Here is a 22,840-nt window from a genome sequence, read left to right as displayed (position 1 = left end):
GTGAGAACGCCACGCATAGACGGCCCACACTTTATGCAGCAGCTCTGACACAGGGTAATTTTTAAGGAATCTCTGCACCACCAAATTCAGCATATGCACCAGGCAAGGGATGTGCGTCAAACCGGCTAGTCCCAGAGCTGCTACGAGATTTCGCCCATTATCGCACCCTACCAGGCCAGGCTTGAGGCTCACTGGCACCAACCACTCCTCGGTCTGTTGTTCAAGGCCCGTCCACAGCTCCTGCGCGGTGTGGGGTTTGTCACCCAAACAGATAAGTTTTAAAACTGCCTGCTGTCGTTTACCCCTGTCTGTGGTGAAGGTGTTACGCTGACCGGATGAGGAGCTGGTAGAGGATGAGGAAGCAGAGTAGGAGGAGGAAGCAACAGGAGGCAAACTGAAGCGCCCTGCAATCCTCATTGGTGGAAGGACATGCGCCAAACTGCTATCCGCCTCAGGCCCAGCTGCCACTGCATTTATCCAGTTTGCTGTTATGGAGAAATAACGTCCCTGACCGTGCTTACTGGTCCACGTATCCATAGTGAGGTGCACCTTGCCACAGATGGCGTTGCGCAGTGCACACCTGATTTTGTCCCCCACTTGGTTGTGCAGGGATGGGATGGCTCGCCTGGAAAAGTAGTGGCGGCTGGGAACGATGTACTGTGGGAGGTGGAGAGCTGAACGCTTCCGTGGGAAATTGTGGAGATGCTTGGTGACCCAGGTGGTGGTGTTGCTGGCACATCCTTTGTTTGCGGGGTGGCAGGTGGCACTGTCACTTCAGAGGTGGGTGAAGAGGCCGAGACTGCAGCAGAGGAGGAAGCAGGAGGAGCCAGAGACCTTTCTTGGTTTTTGAGGTGTCTACTCCACTGCAGCTAGTGCTTTGCACTTATATGCCTGGTCATGCAGGTTGTGCTCAGGTTGAGAACGTTTATGCCTCGCTTCAGGCTCTGATTGCACAGCGTGCAAACCACTCGTATCTTGTCGTCAGAAATGAACGAGGGTACAGTTTTAGTGGTAACCATAGAGAACGATGCATTAAGACAGTTGTCCATGGAAAAATCACTCCAATCGAGAATCTGTCTCGCTTGCCAATCGATGTTAGGGTTATGTTTGCTTAACCATGGTAAGCCCAACACCAAAGGAGCAGGTAGACCCTCCAACACATAACAGGAGATAGATTCCTGATGCAAATCACCCACTCTTAAATGAATGTCATTCACTACCTGCCACAGCCATTTTTCGGCGAGAGGTGCTGAGTCAATTGCAAAGACAGAAATACTATTCTCTAATGCATTAGTAGTCAACCCGTGAATGCATGCAAACTGTCCCTCAATCAAGTTAACTCCTGCCCCACTGTCGATAAATGCTTTGATTTTCACAGTTTTAGACTCTAGCGCCACCTCGGCAGACAGGAGAAAACGGGTACTACCAGAAAAGACAAAAGTAGGTTTTCTTGCTCCTCACCCACACTACCAATAGTAATTTGGGGATTAAACTTTTTTTTTTATTTTTGTTTATACCTTGATGCTGCAAGTACGGACAAATATTCACAAAATGTCCCTTCTTGCCACAACAAAAGCAGACTCCTTTCACATGACCCAAGCATTTGCCAGTAGTTCCAGGAGTAGCTCCTCCTAACTGCATAGGCTCATCACAAGGCACAACCACCCGTGTCTCTCCACCATAAGTGTCAAAGGAAGCAGTACCCTTATTGGACAGTATACGTCCTGAAGGTGAGGACCCCTAGATCTCTCCCTCAGGCGTCTATCAAGACGTACAGCAAGGGACATAGCGGCTTCCAATGACTCAGGATTTTCATGAAAAGCCAATGCGTCCTGCAGTCTCTCAGAGAGACCCTGGCAGAATTGGCTACGGAGAGCAGAATTGTTCCACTCTGTATCCGTAGCCCATCTCCTAAATTCAGAGCAATAGGTTGCAGAACGTTCTCCCTGCCGCAAACCCCGCAACTTGGTCTCGGCCTGAGAGATCCGATCCGGGTCATCATAGATAAGACCCAAGGCTATAAAAAATTAATCTATCGACCGTAGGGACGGTGATCCGGTCGGCAGAGAAAAAGCCCAAGATTGGGCGTCCTCTTTAAGCAATGAAATAATCATACCCACACTTTGACACTCATCACCAGAAGAGCATGGACGCAGCCTAAAGTATAATTTACATGACCCCCTGTTCGACCAGTGCAGTCATAGCATCCATAGCTGCACAGATTAGAACAAAAAATGGCGGTATGGGCTCTGGATAATGTCACAGATGTAGTAGGGGAGAACACCAAAAGACAACAAGAAGGAAGGGAAAAGACACTAGGCCTCACCGCTAGGGAAGGAAAAGGGTCACCACCTATAATACCCTGCTCCTGGCCCTAACTCCTATTCGTATGGGCACCTCTCGATGGTAGAGATGCCCATACACAGGAACCTAGAAAACCCTGGTGGCCCTCGGATGCCCTAATGGTAATGACAGGGAAGAGACAACCCGCTCCTTCCCTGGTGAAGGAACCAGCGTCTCGCTGAGGCCTAGTAAACAACAAAGGTGGGGGGGAATACAAAATACAACAAGCTGAACACTTAACTTCTGAGGCTGATGGATGATGGATGAACAGGACTTCAACTAGAACCCCACTCCAGCTCTTCCAAAAACCAAATGAAGCTATCCAGAGCAAGGAGAGAAGGGTAAAGTCAGACTAAATAGGGGGAGGTAAAGGTCACATGATCCACACCTGAACAGGAGGTGTGGACATACAAGCAATACACAGACAAAGTGAAACCAAAACCAAAGGAGGCTGTCAGATCACTAATGTGCAGATATTCTTTCAGACCTTCTAAAACCTGTCACCGGTGTGACACACTGTCAGCAACCCAATCTACTATCGCCTGTACTTGTTCTGGCCTCACCATTCGTAGAGCCGCATTAGGCCCGACCAAATACCGCTGCAGGTTCTGTCGCCTACTCGCACCTGAGGAAGTGGTTTCACTTGTGCGTGTAGCTGGCACAGATCGACCACGTCCTCTCCCTGCAACAGGAGCTCCACCAGCAGCACCACGACCTGGGCCACGTCCCTTATTTGACGCTCTCCTCATATTTCTTAAATTTCTGATCTTGCCCTAAATGGGTGTTTAATTAGTAGCAGAATAGAACGACAGTATGTAAAGTTTGTATCTCACACGTACAGATGCAGACTAGGCTGCAATTAAAGTTTTTTGCCCAAAAAGGGTGTTTTATTAATAGAAAAAAATAACCAAAGTATCTAAAGTGTGTATCTCACACGTACAGATCCAGACTAGGCCGCAATTAAAGTTTTTTGCCCAAAAAGGCTGTTTTTCAAATAACTGAATATAACCACAGTATCTAAAGTGTATATCCCACAATGACATATGCAGCAAAGGCTGCAAAATAAAAATTTTTGCCCAAAATGGGTGTTTGTTTAATAGCAGAATATGACAGCTGTATATAACCCTTGAATTTCACACGGGCTGATGCAGCAAGGGCTGTAAAATTGTATATTTTGCCCAGAAATTTATAGCTGTATTTTTAACTTAAATTGCACACTGACTAATCCTGCAAAGGCACCAGATGTTGGATATTTCCCAAAATGTGTGTTTTTTCAAAGACAGAAAATTATTGAAGTTTTTAAAACTTGTTTTTAACAATCACAGATGCAGCAAGGGCTGCAATATTAAGTATTTTGCAAAAAAAATGTTTTTTTAATAACAGAATATTAAAGCTGTATATAACGCTTGCATGTTACACATGCAGATGCAGCAAGGGCTGTAAAATAGTGTATTTTGCCCAAAAAGGGTGTTTTTAAATACCCATAAAATATGGCTGTATTTCTAGCTTAAAGGGACACTGACAGGCCCAATAAGCATATTTAGCTATATACACTGCTCCAAAAAATAAAGGGAACACAAAAATAACACATCCTAGATCTGAATTAATTAAATATTCTTCTGAAATACTTTGTTCTTTACATAGTTGAATGTGCTGACAACAAAATCACACAAAAATTAAAAAATGGAAATCAAATTTTTTAACCCATGGAGGTCTGGATTTGGAGTCACACTCAAAATTAAAGTGGAAAAACACACTACAGGCTGATCCAACTTTGATGTAATGTCCTTAAAACAAGTCAAAATGAGGCTTAGTAGTGTGTGTGGCCTCCACGTGCCTGTATGACCTCCCTACAACGCCTGTGCATGCTCCTGATGAGGTGGCGGACGGTCTCCTGAGGGATCTCCTCCCAGACCTGGACTAAAGCATCTGCCAACTCCTGGACAGTCTGTGGTGCAACCTGACGTTGGTGGATAGAGCGAGACATGATGTCCCAGATGTGCTCAATTGGATTCAGGTCTGGGGAACGGGCGGGCCAGTCCATAGCATCAATGCCTTTGTCTTGCAGGAACTGCTGACACACTCCAGCCACATGAGGTCTAGCATTGTCTTGCATTAGGAGGAACCCAGGGCCACCCGCACCAGCATATGGTCTCACAAGGGGTCTGAGGATCTCATCTCGGTACCTAATGGCAGTGAGGCTACCTCTGGCGAGCACATGGAGGGCTGTGCGGCCGTCCAAAGAAATGCCACCCCACACCATTACTGACCCAATGCAAACCGGTCATGCTGGAGGATGTTGCAGGCAGCAGAACGTTCTCCACGGCGTCTCCAGACTCTGTCACATCTGTCACATGTGCTTAGTGTGAACCTGCTTTCATCTGTGAAGAGAACAGGGCGCCAGTGGCGAATTTGCCAATCTTGTGTTTTCTGGCAAATGCCAAACGTCCTGCACGGTGTTGGGCTGTAAGCACAACCCCCACCTGTGGACGTCGGGCCCTCATATCACCCTCATGGAGTCTGTTTCTGACTGTTTGAGCAGACACATGCACATTTGTGGCCTGCTGGAGATCATTTTGCAGGGCTCTGGCAGTGCTCCTCCTGTTCCTCCTTGCACAAAGGCGGAGGTAGCGGTCCTGCTGCTGGGTTGTTGCCCTCCTACGGCCTCCTCCACGTCTCCTGATGTACTGGTCTGTCTCCTGGTAGCTCCTCCATGCTCTGGACACTATGCTGACAGACACAGCAAACCTTCTTGCCACAGCTCGCATTGATGTGCCATCCTGGATAAGCTGCACTACCTGAGCCACTTGTGTGGGTTGTAGACTCCGTCTCATGCTACCACTAGAGTGAAAGCACCGCCAGCATTCAAAAGTGACAAAAACATCATCCAGGAAGCATAGGAACTGAGAAGTGATCTGTGGTCACCACCTGCAAAACCACTCCTTTATTGGGGGTGTCTTGCTAATTGCCTATAATTTCCACCTGTTGTCTATCCCATTTGCACAACAGCATGGGAAATTGATTGTCACACAGTGTTGCTTCCTAAGTGGACAGTTTGATTTCACAGAAGTGTGATTGACTTGGAGTTACATTGTGTTGTTTAAGTGTTCCCTTTATTTTTTTGAGCAGTGTATATATGACTGCACAGGTCTTCTAATGTGTATTAAAATCATATAAGTATACCCCCTGTCTACCTTATAAATACAGTAAACTCATGTTTTATAACCTGATAGAATCGTCTTCTTTCTGCCCAAGGGGTGGCGTTTCAGCTTCACTTGCACCCAGCCAGCCGCCCCCAAACACCGTTTTGAAGTGCCGCCCAGCTCATCAATATTCACTTCGCTGATGTGTTTGCTCTGAAGAGTGCCCGGCGCAGGCGCAGAACGCAGAGGCTGAAGCAGCCTCAAAGAAGCAGAGGGGACGCAGGCGCGATGTAATCCCGGGCAGTGAGGGTGCCGGGCGCATGCGCTGAAGATGAAATTGAGTCCGATGCCCATAGCTTTGTATTGGGCATGCGCCCGATCTCGTAACGTCGGGGACAGCAGAAGCCGCCCAGCGAAGTGAATATTGATGAGCTGGGCGGCGCTTCAAAGCGGCGGTTGGGGGCTGCTGGCTGGGAGCAAGTGAAGCTGAAACGCCGCCCCTTGGGCAGAAAGAAGACGATTCTATCAGGTTATAAAACATGAGTTTACTGTATTTATAAGGTGGACAGGGGGTATACTTATATGATTTTAATACACATTAGAAGACCTGTGCAGTCATATATATAGCTAAATATGCTTATTGGGCCTGTCAGTGTCCTTTTAAATTGCACACTGACTAATCCTGCAAAGGCAACAGATGTTGGATATTGCCAAAAATGGGTGTTTTTTCAAAGCCAGATTATTATTAAAGTATTTCAAGCTTGGATTTGAATGTCACAAAAAGCACAGATGCAGTTCTGGTGCACTGAGCTTGCATAAAATGGCCACCGCCGACTACATAACTAACAGACGGATAAAAGTTCTTTTTCTCTGTCACTGGGCTCAGGGCAGGGTAAAAAGATTGTGCACTGCACCCACACAACTAAATCTATGTAACAGATTATGTCCTATTCTCTCCCTCACAGCAGCAGCAGCAACCTCTCCCTACACTAAGCACAGCAGAGTAACGTGCAGCACTACGTGACTCCAGCTTATTTAGAGGCTGGGTCACATGCTGCACTGGCCAATCACAGCCATGCCATTAGTAGGCATGGCTGTGATGGCTTCTAAGGGCACACAGTTAAACGCTTGTTGATTGGCTGCTCTGCAGCCTTTCAAAAAGCGCTAAGAAATCGCCGAACACTGAACTCGAACTTTTACTGAAAATCCTAAAGTTCGGTACGAAGCCGAACTTTACAGTTCGGGTTCGCTTAACCCTAATAATGACAAATATATTTTTATTTTTATACTTAAATACGTCACTAAAGGTTTTTCAACATATAACTGCACCGCTGAGCGGCGAATATATTTTTCTTTTGCCACTAATACACGGCAAACAGGCTTTTCAACATATAAGTGTAACGCTGAATGGCGAATATATTTTTCTTTTTCCACTTATATACACCACTAAAGGACTTTCAACATATAACTGCAGGGCTGAACGGCGAATATATTTTTCTTTTTCCACTTATACACACCACTAAAGGTTTTTCAACATATAACTGCAGCGCTGAACGGCGAATATATTTTCTTTTTCTACTTAAATACACCACTAAAAGGCTTTTCAACATATAGCTGCAGCAATGAACAGCAAATATATTATTCTTTTTCTACTTATATACGCCACTAAAGGCTTTTCAACATATAACTGCAGGGCTGAACGGCAAATATTTTTTTCTTTTGCCAATAATACACGGCAAAAATGGTTTTACAACATATAACTGCACCGCGCAAGGGCAAATAAGAGGTACTGTAGAAATATTTCCTTGTAATAAACCCTGTTAATGGCTGTATCAAACAGCACTTGCACCCCAATAACAAGAACGGTTTGCTGGAATTACAGAGCTGTATAATGGCTATTTAGATCCCCAGTCAGTGCAGCAAGGAGTAATAGGATTGTTCTTATTACCCAGGCTATAAGCTCCCCTACTGAACCCTGTTCTACATAAATGCTGTGAAATGATTCCTCCCTATCCTTTCCCTACACCTTGTTTAATCTTTTACTGTACTTTTAAATCGCTTTTTTAGCACAATGAAGTCTTTCCTATCACTGTCCCTCGCGCCTGCTGACGTCTTTCCCTGCACTAAGTACACTGGAAAATGGCATAATCCAGGATGGCTGATGCTATTTATAGGGCTGTGACATCATAGGGCTGGGGTGATCCCGCCTTCCCAGAGTGCCTTGCCCCATATCCTCACACGTGCAGCAGCCATTTTAAAATGCCATTCGTTACCACGAAGCGTGAGGAAATTTGGATTCGGTGCGAATCGAAAAAAGACTGAAATTCGGATCTAATTCTACTTTGTCAGCTTTGATTCACTCATCTCTAATAAAAATGGCTCTGAACTAGATTGAGAAATGCACCTAGAGGGGCATATAGTCATTGGGCTCTTGGAGTCCCTTGAGAAGTCTCTTTCCTCAAACCCCAAAGACTTTAATGCTATAGAAGATCGTGTCTGACTGACCCCACAGACTTGAGGAAACTTGTCAGTGTAAGAGCAGACATTATAAGCAAGGTGGCACCAAATCAGAAACCCTTCTTAAAGAAGTGGGAAAGGTTATGACATGGACAGAAACCTGACCCATCTGTCTGCTGTACCTGTTTGAGGCTCCATCAACATTGTTGCTGACCGACAGTCAAGGTCTAGCCTTTCCAGGAGAATGGTCTCTGAATCCAGAGATCCTAAAACAAATTGCTCACTAGAATCAGGTTCAGTGCCAAGATGGAAACATTCCTTTTTTCCCTTTATTAGGCGGACAATCCCTTGGCAGCAGATACCTTGTCCATTCCTTGGAGGTTCAGGCTGGCCTACATTTTTCCTCCAGTTTCCATGATAATTAGGGTATTGATGGAAATCAGGCTAGACCAGACGACAGTACAGCCATCATACTGTTTGGGCCAGAGAGATCATGGTTCCCAACATGCTGGTGAGTTAAGGGTGTTACTGAGACTTCCCCCAGTGTAGACCCTTGATATGTAGGGCACTCAACTCTGCAAATATCTGGAAAGATTGAGCCTGACAGCCTGAAGATTGCTAGCCTCGATTTCTATCTAGAGGCTTCTCTGATGTAGTCATGAAGATCCTACCACACTTTGGACCTTAATCTACCAAAAGATAATTTTTCCTAACTTATCAGGTGATTCAAGAGTATAACTTGAAGACTTCCCCCACTGCAGTTTGTGTGTGTCTAGGACCTGAACTCTGCCAAGACCTGAAGAGGTTCAGTTTGACAGCCTGAAGTTTGACCAGCCTCTTTAACTATCTTGAAGCCTCTTTGTTTAAATCATGAAGACCTTTGCCACACTCTGGTTTGCAATTCATAAAAAGTTCATTTTGATCCCAACTCATTCAAATGAGTCAAGGGTGTATCTGAAGACTTATCCAGTGCAAACTGTGTGTGTCTAGAGCACTCAGCTCTGCCAGAACCTGTGGAAACTGAACCCCACAGCCACTATATCAACCTAAGACATAGTCCAGAAGACCTTGTTGTAGCCAGGTCTCCACTTAAAGGGCTTACACAAGGATCAAGTGAATCTATTCAGCTTGAATTCTATTAAGGGGTGGATAGTTCTAAACCACAGATATCAGCCTCTTAGGCCCCTTTCACACATGCGAGGTGAACGCATTGCACCCGCACTGAATACCGACCCATTCATTTCTATGGGGCTGTTCACATGAGCGGTGATTTTCACGCATCACTTGTGCGTTGCGTGAAAATCGCAGCATGCTCTATCTTCTGCATTTTTCACGCAACGCAGGCCCCCTAGAAGTGAATGGGGTTGCGTGGAAATCGCAAGCATCCGCAAGCAAGTGCGGATGCGGTGCGATTTTCACGCACGGTTGCTAGGAGACGATCGGGATGGAGACCCGATCATTATTATTTTCCCTTATAACATGGTTATAAGGGAAAATAATAGCATTCTGAATACAGAATGCATAGTAAAACAGCACTGGAGGGGTTAAAAAAAAATTAAAAAATAATTTAACTCACCTTAGTCCACTTGATCGCGTAGCCCGGCATCTCCTTCTGTCTCCTTTGTCGAATAGGACCTGTGGTGAGCATTAATTACAGGAACAGGACCTTTGATGACGTCACTCCGGTCATCACATGGCACGTTACATGATCTTTTACCATGGTGACGTACCATGTGATGACCGGAGTGACGTCATCAAAGGTCCTGTTCCTGTAATTAATGCTCACCACAGGTCCTATTCAACAAAGGAGACAGAAAGAGATGCCGGGCCATTATCAAGTGGACTAAGGTGAGTTAAATTATTTTTTATATTTTTTTAACCCCTCCAGCGCTAGTTTACTATGCATTCAGTATTCAGAATGCTATTATTTTCCCTTATAACCATGTTATAAGGGGAAATAATACAATCTTACAGAACACCGATCCCAAGCCCGAACTTCTGTGAAGAAGTTCGGGTTTGGGTACCAAACAAGCGCGATTTTTCTCACGCGAGTGCAAAACGCATTACAATGTTTTGCACCCGCGCGGAAAAATCGCGGGTGTTCCCGCAACGCACCCGCACATTTTCCCGCAAGGCCCGTGTGAAAGAGGCCTTAGGCTTCCTGCAAGACAAATTTGGAAAGGGCCTTAGAGTATGATGGGCTATAAGTAACTCCATTTTGTCCTTTCAGCAACGTGTATTACATTTGGTCAGTGCACTTCCAATATCTCCCTTCCCCCTTCCCCCTTTTGGAATGTGAGAAACTTCCTGTGCGGTTTCAAGATACCCATACATTCCTTGGTTTGTAAGTTTGAACAGTCTTACCACATAGGGTCATCTTGGCTCAAGTGCCTGCTGGCCTATGTGTGTATACCTGATTGGTCAAATGCTGTTACTATGAGTCATCTATTATGTTAATGCAGAGCTCATGTGTGATCATACCATAGGTCGAAACTAATGCTAACATATGATTGGATGTCAAGGAAGCTCAACCCACTCTATTATAACTGTTTGCCAACTGTGAAATAAACCAGAATGGATTGGAACTAGACACGTGTTCAGTGTTCATCTGATTCATTCTCCCGGTACCGGAATAGACTTAATTCAAGCTGATCACCGAAGTCTGGAGACAGGGACATGTTAGGCAAAAGAGTCTATATTGGCCAACAGTTTTGGGGGCTCAGTCTCGGGATTGAGAGGGTCCTCTTCAGGTCTACAGTGAAAGACATCAATTCTTGTCCTCCTCTTGGACCTGGAGCACTGACCAAAATCTCATCCAAGTAAGTCGAACCATCTATTTATGATTTCGGTGGATTGCGGTGTCCGGGACATACGCAAAAGCTCAGGGAGCTTAAAAGTTGATTATAAGAGACTCAGGGAGTCCATATCAGTGCACTAAATCTGTTCAGGGAACAGAAGGTTACAAGCTTGGATTAACTCTTATATATATATAGTATAAGTATTTTAGAAGTAATAAGATTATCTGTTTGTGTGAGATATTGACCGGGTGGTAAGTGTACGGTCACATCCCACTGTTATTGTCAAATTGATGTAAAAATTTGTTAATGTGTAAAATTTGTTAATGTGTAAAATTGTTTGTGTTGTGGAGGACCGCAAGACGCCCCATTTTTTCGTCTAAGAGTAATCTGTTGACCCGGAAAATTTGAACGCAAGTGGCGGTCCGAAACAACAATAGTCGATAGGGGTCCAAAGAGTATAGAGAGACATTAAGATAGGAATCAGCTGAAAATCAGTTGACAGGTCTTGTCGGAGCCTTCACGGTTCAGTACAGCCAGTCCTGACAGCGATTGTCTCACTTATTCTTTGAACTATAAATACTAACATGGGAGGACAAGGGTCTAAAACTAAATTCCCTAAACCAGAACCAGGAGAAACTTGCAAAATCTATGTAGCCCGTGTTAGTCCAACAAACTATTACCTGATCAACCCGTGGGTAGATAATCTAGCAGGCTGGACTGAGGTAATGGATGCTGCAGATCCATTCCCCAGGGACGGTGATAATAGCATTTATCATATGGATATGGTCAAAGGACTATGTCTAGGTGATAAAACAGCCTGGCCGCATTTCGATGCGGATCCTTCCTGGGACATGGAGTACATGTCCAGGGGAGCAGAACAGTGGCTGGAAATAGCCCCCCACTGGTATGATGCAGGTAATAGCAAGAAGAATAAGAATCTAAAAAGTCCCAAAAATGATAGGTCTCTACATGAAATAGAACAGGAGGTAGGCACAAAGAAGAGAAGTCAGAAATCCCCTCCACCTTATAATAAATCCACCCCCACGGCACCTCTGTACCCAGTTCTGACTCAGATTGAGGAAGATGCTGTAACAGCGGTTATACCATTAAAACTAGAAGAAAAATACCGACCCCCCACGCCAACATTTGGAAACATAATAGAGCGCAGTCTAAATACTGGCACACCGCATACTAGTTATATTACACGCAGTACAAGTAGAATGAAAGATGAAACAGAAAAGGAAGAATCAAAAGAGGGAGTCCAAGTAATCGCTCCCTTTCTGACAGTAGGACAACACTTAGTAAAAAAGCCCATAGAAATAGAGGATCTCAACAAAATTATAAAGTATTGTCCCAAACCTTCCATAGCCCCACTGGGGACTATTACATACCTAAAAAAGGCCTGTAGAGGGCGCAACTATACACAGGAAGATTTAAGGCTTATCCTGGATGGTATTATAGGCACGCACACAACATGGGATTGGGACAAGGTTAAATCCATATCTATGATTGCACAACGCGGTGATGCTCCAGATTATATATGTAACACAGAAGAGGGTCAGAAAAGGATATGGGCGGAAATGGAGGACCATATGAATGAGGTATTCAAACAAAAATCTTCATTGCCCGTAGCAGTAGCCTGCAAACAGAAATCTGTTGAATCGGTCACTGAATTTTGGAAAAGATTCATTGATTGCTGGAAGACCGAGGCGGGGCTACCTGTGCGTGACAATGATAGTTTGATTATTTCCACATTTGTAAACAATCTATCAGATAAATTGATCTTAACTGTAAAACAAAATGTGTCCTCTTGGACTTCAGATACAACTGGCGAGTTTGAGAAACATCTCTTTGAAAAGGAAGCAGCAGGATGCTTTGAGATTAGGAAAGCAACTTCCCCCACACACGCATATACTAGCAGAGCGAGGGGGAGGGGGAGGAGGAGTAGAAATAGCAGAACCTACAATGAAAGACAGGACTCATTGCCAAATAATTGTTGTTATAACTGTGGAAAGGAAGGACATTGGGCACGTCAATGCCGTGCGCCAAGACGGGATGGGAGAATTCAAGATTACAACACACAGAAACCTGACACTCAGTCACAAAATAATCAACCAGGTCCGATAAACCAGAGACAAAGTTCCAGAGTCAGCCCAGATTCCCATTAAATTGGCATCAGCAAAACTCATACTGAGGATGCCCGGAGGGACAAAACCCAACTTTCACACAGGTCACAACACATTGGAAGGACACACCAGTAATTCTACTTAGAATAGCAGGAAGAAAAGTGGGGTTTCTAATAGATAGTGGAGCTACTTCTAGTGTGTTAAACAATTCAATGTACAAAGGGCCTTTAAGGAAGTGTGCGCCCTCTATGGGAATAAATGGGGTACTGACGAGGACATACCGAACAGATTCCTTACCAGTAGAAACCATTGATAGGGAATACATTAGAGATCATGCATTTAGCATTATACCTGAATGTCCTGTGAGTCTTCTGGGAAGAGACTTATTCATTAAGTTAGAATTGCAAATCACTGTTGAGAACAATGGCATCAGTGTATACTCTGATGCTTTGCCCATAATAACCCCCACACCTCTGATCTTTACAAACTTACAAGATCACTCAGAATTAGAGGATATAGACCCATCATTATGGGCAAAAGGGGACTATGACACGGGATTCATTGACTGCACACCATACAAAGCAACCATCAAAGAAGGCAGTACACCTGTATATCAGAAACAATACCCACTGTCAAAAGAGAAACTTGATGGACTTAGGCCAATGATAGAAGAATTCCTACAAAAGGGAATCCTGGAAGAGGTGATTTCACCCTACAGCACGCCTGTGAATCCAGTGACAAAGGCAGATGGTGCTACCCGCTTTGTACAGGATTTAAGGGCAATAAATAATATCATTGTGCCTATTGCTCCTATTGTCCCAGATGTCACCTCACTTCTTTCTGCAATTCCTGCAGACGCTGTCTATTTCAGTGTGATAGATCTGAAGAATGCTTTCTTTTCTATCCCAGTTGATAAGGCAACCAGACTACTTTTTGCTTTTTCCTTTGATGGACAACAACTGACCTGGTGCAGAATGCCTCAGGGATATGCTGATTCACCTGTAGTGTACAGCATAGTCCTCCAAGCCACGTTAAAACCATGGTACCCCCCCTCAAGGTTCTGTGCTGCTGGAATATGTCGATGATTTGTTACTGTGTAGCATGTCAGCGGAGGCCAGCATTCAGGATGGTTTATCACTGTTACAATGGTTGTCAGGATGTGGTCACAAAGTGACACTTAAGAAAATGCAATGGTGTAAAATGCAGGTTGAATACTTGGGCTTTGTCCTCACAAAAGGTGAAAGGAGAATCAGCGCAGAAAGAGTCCAGTCTATTGCGGGTTTGGTGGCCCCGCACACCAATAAAGAAATGTTATCTTTCCTTGGTATGATAAACTACTGTAGACAATGGATTCCTGATTGCTCCTATTATGACAATGTTTTGAGGCAAGCCACTCTGGAAGAAAATCCAGATTTGATTAAATGGTCTTCTGAAATGTACAATGCATTTGATTATCTGAAATGTTCACTCATGTCGAGTCCAGGGCTGGGCCTCCCTGACTATAATATGCCCTTCCACATGTTTGCACGCCAAAATTGTAAAACCATGGCGGGTGTACTGACACAAGAAAACGGAGGCAAGTTGCATCCTTGTGTGTTTTTTTCAAAGGTAATGCCCACCCCTGTTCAAGGGATGCCGGCATGTCTGTGTTCTCTTGCAGCCTGTGCTATGATGGTAGAGTCGGCAAATTCTTTCACAATGTGACATTACACCATTTTGCACACCACTCATGATGTTGTAGGCCTACTCAAGGGCATCCACACTCAACACAGCAGGCAGCTGAGCTCATTGCACTCACTAGGACATGTATTCTGCATACTGATAAACCTGTCACTATTTACACAGACAGCAGATATGCTCATGGTGTAGTATGGGATCATGGAATGATTTGGCAGAGGAGAGGATTCACTGCAGCAGACGGTAAGAGAATCTCACATGCACAACTAGTCACGGACCTCTTGGCTGCAATCAGATTGCCTTCGGATTTAGCTATAGTACATTGCAGGGCACACACAAATGGAAAAGACAGAATTTCAAGAGGTAATGCATTTGCAGATAGTGTAGCTAGAGACACAGCCAAGAGTAATCCAAATAGAATGAATCATGACAATTGGGAAATGGCAGTCTTACACCCACCCTCACCTGATTTGACACACATGCTAACAGACCTACAAAGGTATGCCACTGAAACAGAGGAGAAGGATTGGTGCTATCCAATCTTGCAGAAAAATCCAAAGTCTGGATTGATCTGCAAGGAGGGGAAGCCTTGCATACCTCAGCATAGTGCATCCATCTTCATTGCACACTTTCACGGGGTAGGACACAACAGCATACAAACTACCCATATGTTGTTGAGCCAAAGTTTTTACATCACTGATAGTAAACAGCTAGTCACAGACTACATACACAGATGTATTACGTGCTTGAGAAACAACCCTAACAACCCACTGAAAATACCTCACCAACACCTTGACTACCCCACTACACCATTCACCCACTTGCAGGTGGATTACACGCATATACCTAAAACAAAAGGGAAACAAGAGTATGCATTAATGATAGTGGACATGTTCTCAAGGTGGCCAGAAGTCTTTCCTACAAAGACAGAAGATCCTAAAACTACAGCCAAAATTCTGACTCAGCAAATAATCCCAAGGTGGGGCTGTCCTCTGGTTATTGAATCAGACCAGGGGCCGGCCTTCACCTCAAAACTTAACAAGGAGGTAGCTAGACTGTTACAAGTGGAATGGAAATTTCATATTCCATACCACCCACAAAGCTCAGGCATTGTGGAAAGAATGAACAGGACAGTTAAAGACAAACTCAGGAAGGCCACTGCTGGTACATTTGAAAAATGGAAACAAATCCTACCCATAATACTTGCAGAAATTAGAATGACGCCTAATAAGAAGTTAGGGATGTCACCATTTGAAATTCTCATGGGTAGGCCTTTCCCCACACCATGGGCAAGACGCCCCCTGGTAGTGCAGGAAGGGGACTTGGACCTGATCAGGGAGGAATATGTTACGAATCTGATCAAAGTCCTCAGTAAAACTGAAGAAAAAGTTGCTTGTAAGTCTCCTTCTCTTTCACAGGAACCAACCCATCCATTCCGGGTAGGCGACCAGGTGATGATCAAGATCTTAAAGAAGGGAAAGGAACTAGGAAGCTTCACCTACGGACCACCCACCGAGGTAGTCTCGATCACCAGAACAGCAGTCCTCACTGAACAGTCACCCACATGGATCCACGACACAAGGATTAAGTTGGTGAAGAAAAGAGAGGTACTAACAGGGGCAGACAGCCCTGACCTCCAACGAGGCCCAGAGGTACTAACGGAGGCAGACAGCCTTGACCTCGAAGAAGATACAGAAGGGGTACTAACGGAGGCAGACAGCCTTGACCCCCAACGAGATGACGCAGTCAGGAAATTCCTCGACATGGCTGAGATGCAGTGCCTTAATAATTGCAATTTTGTGTCTCCTACTTACTGTCCCATGGCTGTGGGACAGACAGATATACCTGAAAATAGAATGCAGAGGGGGAGACAATCTGTGGAAGACAAAGGAGAACTTATGGCTGTACCTGGCCAAAACTCTGAACTTAACTGACTTTTGTCTCCAAACCACTTTATCTGCATCTAACATTTTGGAGACATGTCTGGTAGCAGTCCCCACCCCAGTAGATGTATGGACGGGGCTCCTACGTTCCCAATGGAATGACACAGATTTGGAGGATCATGATGTTAAATATGGATATGTAAATCCTTATCATGCTTGTTATGACTGTCCTACATATGAGACTCTGCAAAGTAATATGATAGAAATAATTACAGGTCTTGTCACAGCCGCAGAAATATGTTATAATTTCACCTGTGATGAGACACTATTGCCTCCCTGCATACAAGCAAAAATGCAGAATAAGACTAAACCAAATATTTGTGATAGAGATTTAGGTAGTTGTAAAAAGATAGTATCAGGAAAAAATATGCAATGTAATATTACAAAAATAGTACCATCCCTAGACAAACATGTACCTCTACCAGCAGGATGGGTATTGGCCTGTGGAAATACTAGTTACACATATATACCGGCCAATATTACAGAGGGACCCTGTACAATAGCTAGGTTGACATTAGCAATGATACCACTATTCCCAGCAATGCAGACACGACACACGAGAGATACTTCCCTACAGTTACCAGAAAATTGTGATTATAATGTGAATCTCCTCTCTAGATCAGAATATATGAGTTTAGGGATGTCTTTGATAGGAGTAGCAGGTTTGGCCATATATAACCACAGGACAATATCAAAACTTGCCTGTTTTATGGTAAAACAGATAAATGTCACTAGTGCAATTCTGCAAGATATGCTGCTGGATATACAATCATATAAAAAGGCTATCTTGCAGAATAGGGCAACTATTGACTATTTATTGCTCCAACATGGTATAGGATGCTCAGCGTTCGCGGGGATGTGTTGTTTCAATTTATCAGACCACTCCCGTGGAATAAAAGATAAAATAGGCCAATTAGAAGAGATGATAAAACATATACAGTTGCAAGAAAAAGTATGTGAACCCTCTGGAATGATATGGATTTCTGCACAAATTGGTCATAAAATGTGATCTGATCTTCATCTAATTCACAACAATAGACAATTACAGTCTGCGTAAACTAATAACACACAAAGAATTAAATGTTACCATGTTTTTATTGAACACACCATGTAAACATTCACAGTGCAGGTGGAAAAAGCATGTGAACCCCTAGACTAATGACATCTCCCAGAGCTAATTGGAGTGACGTGTCAGCCAACTGGAGTCCAATCAATGAGATGAGATTGGAGGTGTTGGTTACAGCTGCCCTGCCCTATAAAAAACACACACCAGTTCTGGGTTTGCTTTTCACAAGAAGCATTGCCTGATGTGAATGATGCCTCGCACAAAAGAGCTCTCAGAAGACCTACGATTAAGAATTGTCGACTTGCATATAGCTGGAAAGGGTTATAAAAGTATCTCCAAAAGCCTTGCTGTTCATCAGTCCACGGTAAGACAAATTGTCTATAAATGGAGAAAGTTCAGCACTGCTGCTACTCTCCCTAGGAGTGGCCGCCCTGTAAAGATGACTGCAAGAGTACAGCGCAGACTGCTCAATAAGGTGAAGAAGAATCCTAGAGTGTCAGCTAAAGACTTACAAAAGTCTCTGGCATATGCTAACATCCCTGTTAGCGAATTTACGATACGTAAAACACTAAACAAGAATGGATTTCATGGGAGGATACGTGCTGCACGTTTACAGTTTGCACAAGAGCACCTGAATGTTCCACAGCAGTACTGGCAAAATATTCTGTGGACAGATGAAACCAAAGTTGAGTTGTTTGGAAGAAACACACAACTCTATGTGTAGAGAAAAAGAGGCACAGCACACCAACATCAAAACCTCATCACAACTGTGAAGTATGGTGGTGGGGGCATCATGGTTTGGGGCTGCTTTGCTGCGTCAGGGCCTGGACGGATTGCTATCATCGAAGGAAAAATGAATTCCCAAGTTTATCAAGACATTTTGCAGGAGAACTTAAGGCCATCTGTCCACCAGCTGAAGCTCAACAGAAGATGGGTGTTCCAACAGGACAACAACCCAAAGCATAGAAGTAAATCAACAACAGAATGGCTTAAACAGAAGAAAATACACCTTCTGGAGTGGCCCAGCCAGAGTCCTGACCTCAACCCGATTGAGATGCTGTGGCATGACCTCAAGAAAGCGATTCACACCAGACATCCCAAGAATATTGCTGAACTGAAAAAGTTCTGTAAAGAGGAATGGTTAAGTATTACTCCTGACCGTTGTGCACGTCTGATCTGCAACTATAGGAAACGTTTGGTTGAAGTTATTGCTGCCAAAGGAGGTTCAACCAGTTATTAAATCCAAGGGTTCACATACTTTTTACACCTGCACTGTAAATGTTTACATGGTGTGTTCAATAAAAACATTGTAACATTAAATTTTTTGTGTGTTATTAGTTTAAGCAGACTGTGATTGTCTATTGTTGTGACTTAGATGAAGATCAGATCACATTTTATGACCAATTTGTGCAGAAATCCATATAATTCCAAAGGGTTCACATACTTATTCTTGCAACTGTAAAACAAGATGTTGACCAAGGTTGGTGGGATTGGCTTTTTGGCTGGATACCTGACTTTGGTCAAATAAGATATGTTGTAGGAGTGGCACTTGCCGTGGTCACTGCAATAGTGTGTCTCTGCTGTTGTCTACAGTGTGTGCCCTCCCTTCTTACCATATGTAAAAATGTGGCCGAAAGAGGGGTACACTCAACATTCCTCTATACTCCGGTAGAGGTAGAAGAGGTAAACCCAACCTCAACAAAGCCTGAGGATTATACTCCTGAAGGGTATATGGAATACCTAAAGGCTTACAAGCAAACAAAGGAAGAGCAGAGAAAGAACCATATAGTATAAGGTGTATATATAAGGTTCTAAGAGGGGATTGATGGGCTATAAGTAACTCCATTTTGTCCTTTCAGCAACGTGTATTACATTTGGTCAGTGCACTTCCAATATCTCCCTTCCCCCTTCTGGAATGTGAGAAACTTCCTGTGCGGTTTCAAGATACCCATACATTCCTTGGTTTGTAAGTTTGAACAGTCTTACCATATAGGGTCATCTTGGCTCAAGTGCCTGCTGGCCTATGTGTGTATACCTGATTGGTCAAATGCTGTTACTATGAGTCATCTATTATGTTAATGCAGAGCTCATGTGTGATCATACCATAGGTCGAAACTAATGCTAACATATGATTGGATGTCAAGGAAGCTCAACCCACTCTATTATAACTGTTTGCCAACTGTGAAATAAACCAGAATGGATTGGAACTAGACACGTGTTCAGTGTTCATCTGATTCATTCTCCCGGTACCGGAATAGACTTAATTCAAGCTGATCACCGAAGTCTGGAGACAGGGACACGTTAGGCAAAAGAGTCTATATTGCCCAACAGAGTATCATCCTAAAAAGTCAAAATATTGCCCATTCTGCAAGTTTATCCTTGTCACAATAGTCCTTGATGAAAAGGTTCCTGAAAGTTTTGCTAAGATGTAAACTTCCATACTCTGAATCTGTGTCAAAATAGGACTCTATCTTAGTCCTAAAAGTTTTAAGATCATCTCCCTTTGAACCTCTGGAGGAGGGCCCACATAAATACCTAACCTAAAGAGGTCATTTCCATCTGGCCATGACATCTGCCAAAAGAACAGGGATATCCTAGTCTTGTCATCAGTGGATCGGTACTTCAGATTCCTTCTTAAGCCTCATGCAGACGTCAGTGTTTCACGGACGTGTGCTGTACGTGTTCTCCACGGAGAGCGCACGTCCCTATTCATTTTAATGTGTGTATTCACACATCAGTGTTTCAGCACGGTCCGTGGGTCAGTTTTTTTTACCATAGATGCATGCTCTATTTTGTCCGTGTTCATGGATCCATCACGCCCATTATAGTCTATGGGTCCGTGAAAACCATCATTAACAAGATATTCTTTGAAAATGATTTTTCAGCTGTTGAGTGTTAGTGAAACACAGATGCAACACGGACAGCAAAATACGGACCCACGGACCCAACACGGATCTGTCACGGGAAAAAACAAGGATTGAACACGGTCCGTGTTACCACTGATCCAAAACTGACACGGACGTCTGCATGAGGCATTACTCCAAAGGATTGTTCTTTGGTAACTATAATCAGGTCTCCTCCTTCCAGTGTCTTTTATGAACTTTACTGAAATGTTGAATATCATCTACATTCCCGAGATCTTTCCAGATGTCCTGAGATCTATTTAGCCTGGAGTAAAGAGATCAGGAAGGTTGAGAATGTATTACTTCATTTCCGGAAGGAACAATAAGCTCTCGCATGCGCCATAGCTGCCAGGTGCCTGCTGTTTCATACAGCAGACACCAGCAGCTAATGTCCGTGACTGGCAGTAACAATGATCTCAGACTTTTAACCCTTCAGATGCTGTAGTCAAACATGAGGTTCAGGGGAGCCGGATGCATTGTGCGGCAGCCTCAGTCCTCCATAATGAACTGAAGCTGCCGCATGTTAGCTCCTATAAAGCCCCTGCCTGTGGCAGGGCTTTATAGAAATACATTGTAACTCTCATACACTCCAATGTTGGTGTATGAGAGAAGCAAAATGTAAATAAAAAAAATGGAAACTATGAAAAAAATACACATCATGGGTATCGCCACGTCCTAAAGCACCCATACTTTTAAATTATTAAATATTTTTCAGATATAGAAAATGGAAAAATGGAAAAACGGAAAAAAAAGTCAAAATGGTTGATTAGCCATTTTTTTGTCTCTTCAACTCCCACAAAAAATTGAATAAAGTAAAATTAAATTAAATAAATTTAAAAAAGTGATAAAAAAAAATAACCCAGAATAGTATGAATGAAAACTACAGATCATCCCTCAAAAAATATGGGGATGAAAAGGAAAAAAACTTTTTTTTTTCAAAGTTTAATTTTTCTGTATTGAAATGCAAGAAAAGCTAAACATATGTGGTATCACCGTAATTGTACTGACCTGGAGAATGAAAGTAACAGGTCAGTTTTACTGTATAGGGAACACCGTAAAAACAAAACATAAAACTGTTGCGTAACTGTGTTATTTTTACAATTTCACCCCACATGGAATTTTTTTACATCTCCCCACTACATAGTTTGCAATATTAAATGGTGGAGTTAGAAAATGCAACTTGTCCAGCAAAAAACAAGCGATCATACGGCTATGTAAACATAAAAATAAAAAAGTCCTGGAAAGGCAGGAAGTAAAAAACGAAAATACAAAAAACCCTCCGGGGCTGAAAGGGTTAACTGCAAGGTTTAAAATATAAGTCATGAACAGAATTATATGTCTTCCTAAACAGGATTTATCAGATGTTTTATAGAAGCCGTTATGTGACATCAATTAAGCTTTTATATCCAAATATACAACCTGAAATGAAGACAATGTCTATGACCCAGTGATATATTGTTCCCTTATATTGTGGCCATATGGCTTCTCTCTAGTGCGACTTCACTAATGACCCCTAATTATGGCTTTAGAAACAAAAAAAAAAATTCTCATTCTGATGACAGCTTCTCTCATGTGTGATTCTTCATATGTTTTAGAAGGCTTGATATATCTGAAAAACGTTTCCCACATTCTGAACATGAATATGGTTTCTCTCCTGTGTGACGTCTTTCATGTTTAACAAGATTTGATTTCCTTGTGAAACATTTCCCACATTCTGAACATGTATATGCTTTCTCTCCTGTGTGACGTCTTTCATGTTTAACAAGATTTGATTTCTCTGTAAAACATTTCCCACATTCTGAACATGAATATGGCTTTTCCCCAGTGTGAATTCTCTCATGTATAACAAGATTGGATTTCTGTGTGAAACATTTCCCACATTCTGAACATGAAAATAGCTTCTCTCCTGTGTGAATTCTCTCATGTAAAACAAGATGTGATTTTTGTCTAAAACATTTCCCACATTCTGAACATGAATATGCTTTCTCTCCTGTGTGACATCTCTCATGTCTAACAAGATTTGATTTCCGTGTGAAACATTTCTCACATTCTGAACATGTATATGCTTTCTCTCCTTTGTGACATCTCTGATGTTTAACAAGATTGGATTTCTCTGTAAAACATTTCCCACATTCTGAACATGAATATGGCTTTCCCCCAGTGTGAATTCTCTCATGTTTAACAAGATTTGATTTCTGTGTGAAACATTTTCCACATTCTGAACATGAATACATTTTCTCTCCTTTGTGATGTGTTTGGTGTGTAGAAAGTCCTGGGCTGTTTGTGGATTCTTTACCACAATGAAACCGTTTAATCCTTTTCTGACTTGTACTTGCAGTAACAATCTGTGATTGGTCAGGAGTAGGTTCCTCATAATTAGGAGG

The 22,840-nt window shown here is 43.2% G+C and overlaps 1 protein-coding gene across 1 annotated transcript in view; it reads right to left on the bottom strand.

The window, feature by feature from the left end:
* LOC120992016 (zinc finger protein 585A-like) overlaps nucleotides 1-22,339 on the bottom strand; it is a gene marked incomplete at its 5' end in the record, with an annotated part of 326,353 nt that extends 304,014 nt beyond the window's left edge. The window contains one exon of the mRNA XM_040420780.1: nucleotides 22,045-22,339. Coding sequence (XP_040276714.1) covers nucleotides 22,045-22,339 — 295 coding nt within the window. The remainder of the gene's footprint in view (nucleotides 1-22,044) is intronic.
* Nucleotides 22,340-22,840: the final 501 nt, after the last annotated feature.

The sequence above is a fragment of the Bufo bufo genome, chromosome 2 (assembly GCF_905171765.1).
Source record: "Bufo bufo chromosome 2, aBufBuf1.1, whole genome shotgun sequence".
In the NCBI taxonomy this organism is placed as follows: domain Eukaryota; kingdom Metazoa; phylum Chordata; class Amphibia; order Anura; family Bufonidae; genus Bufo; species Bufo bufo.
Note: the sequence above shows the minus strand (reverse complement) of the source record. Positions and strands in the feature narration are given on the sequence as shown.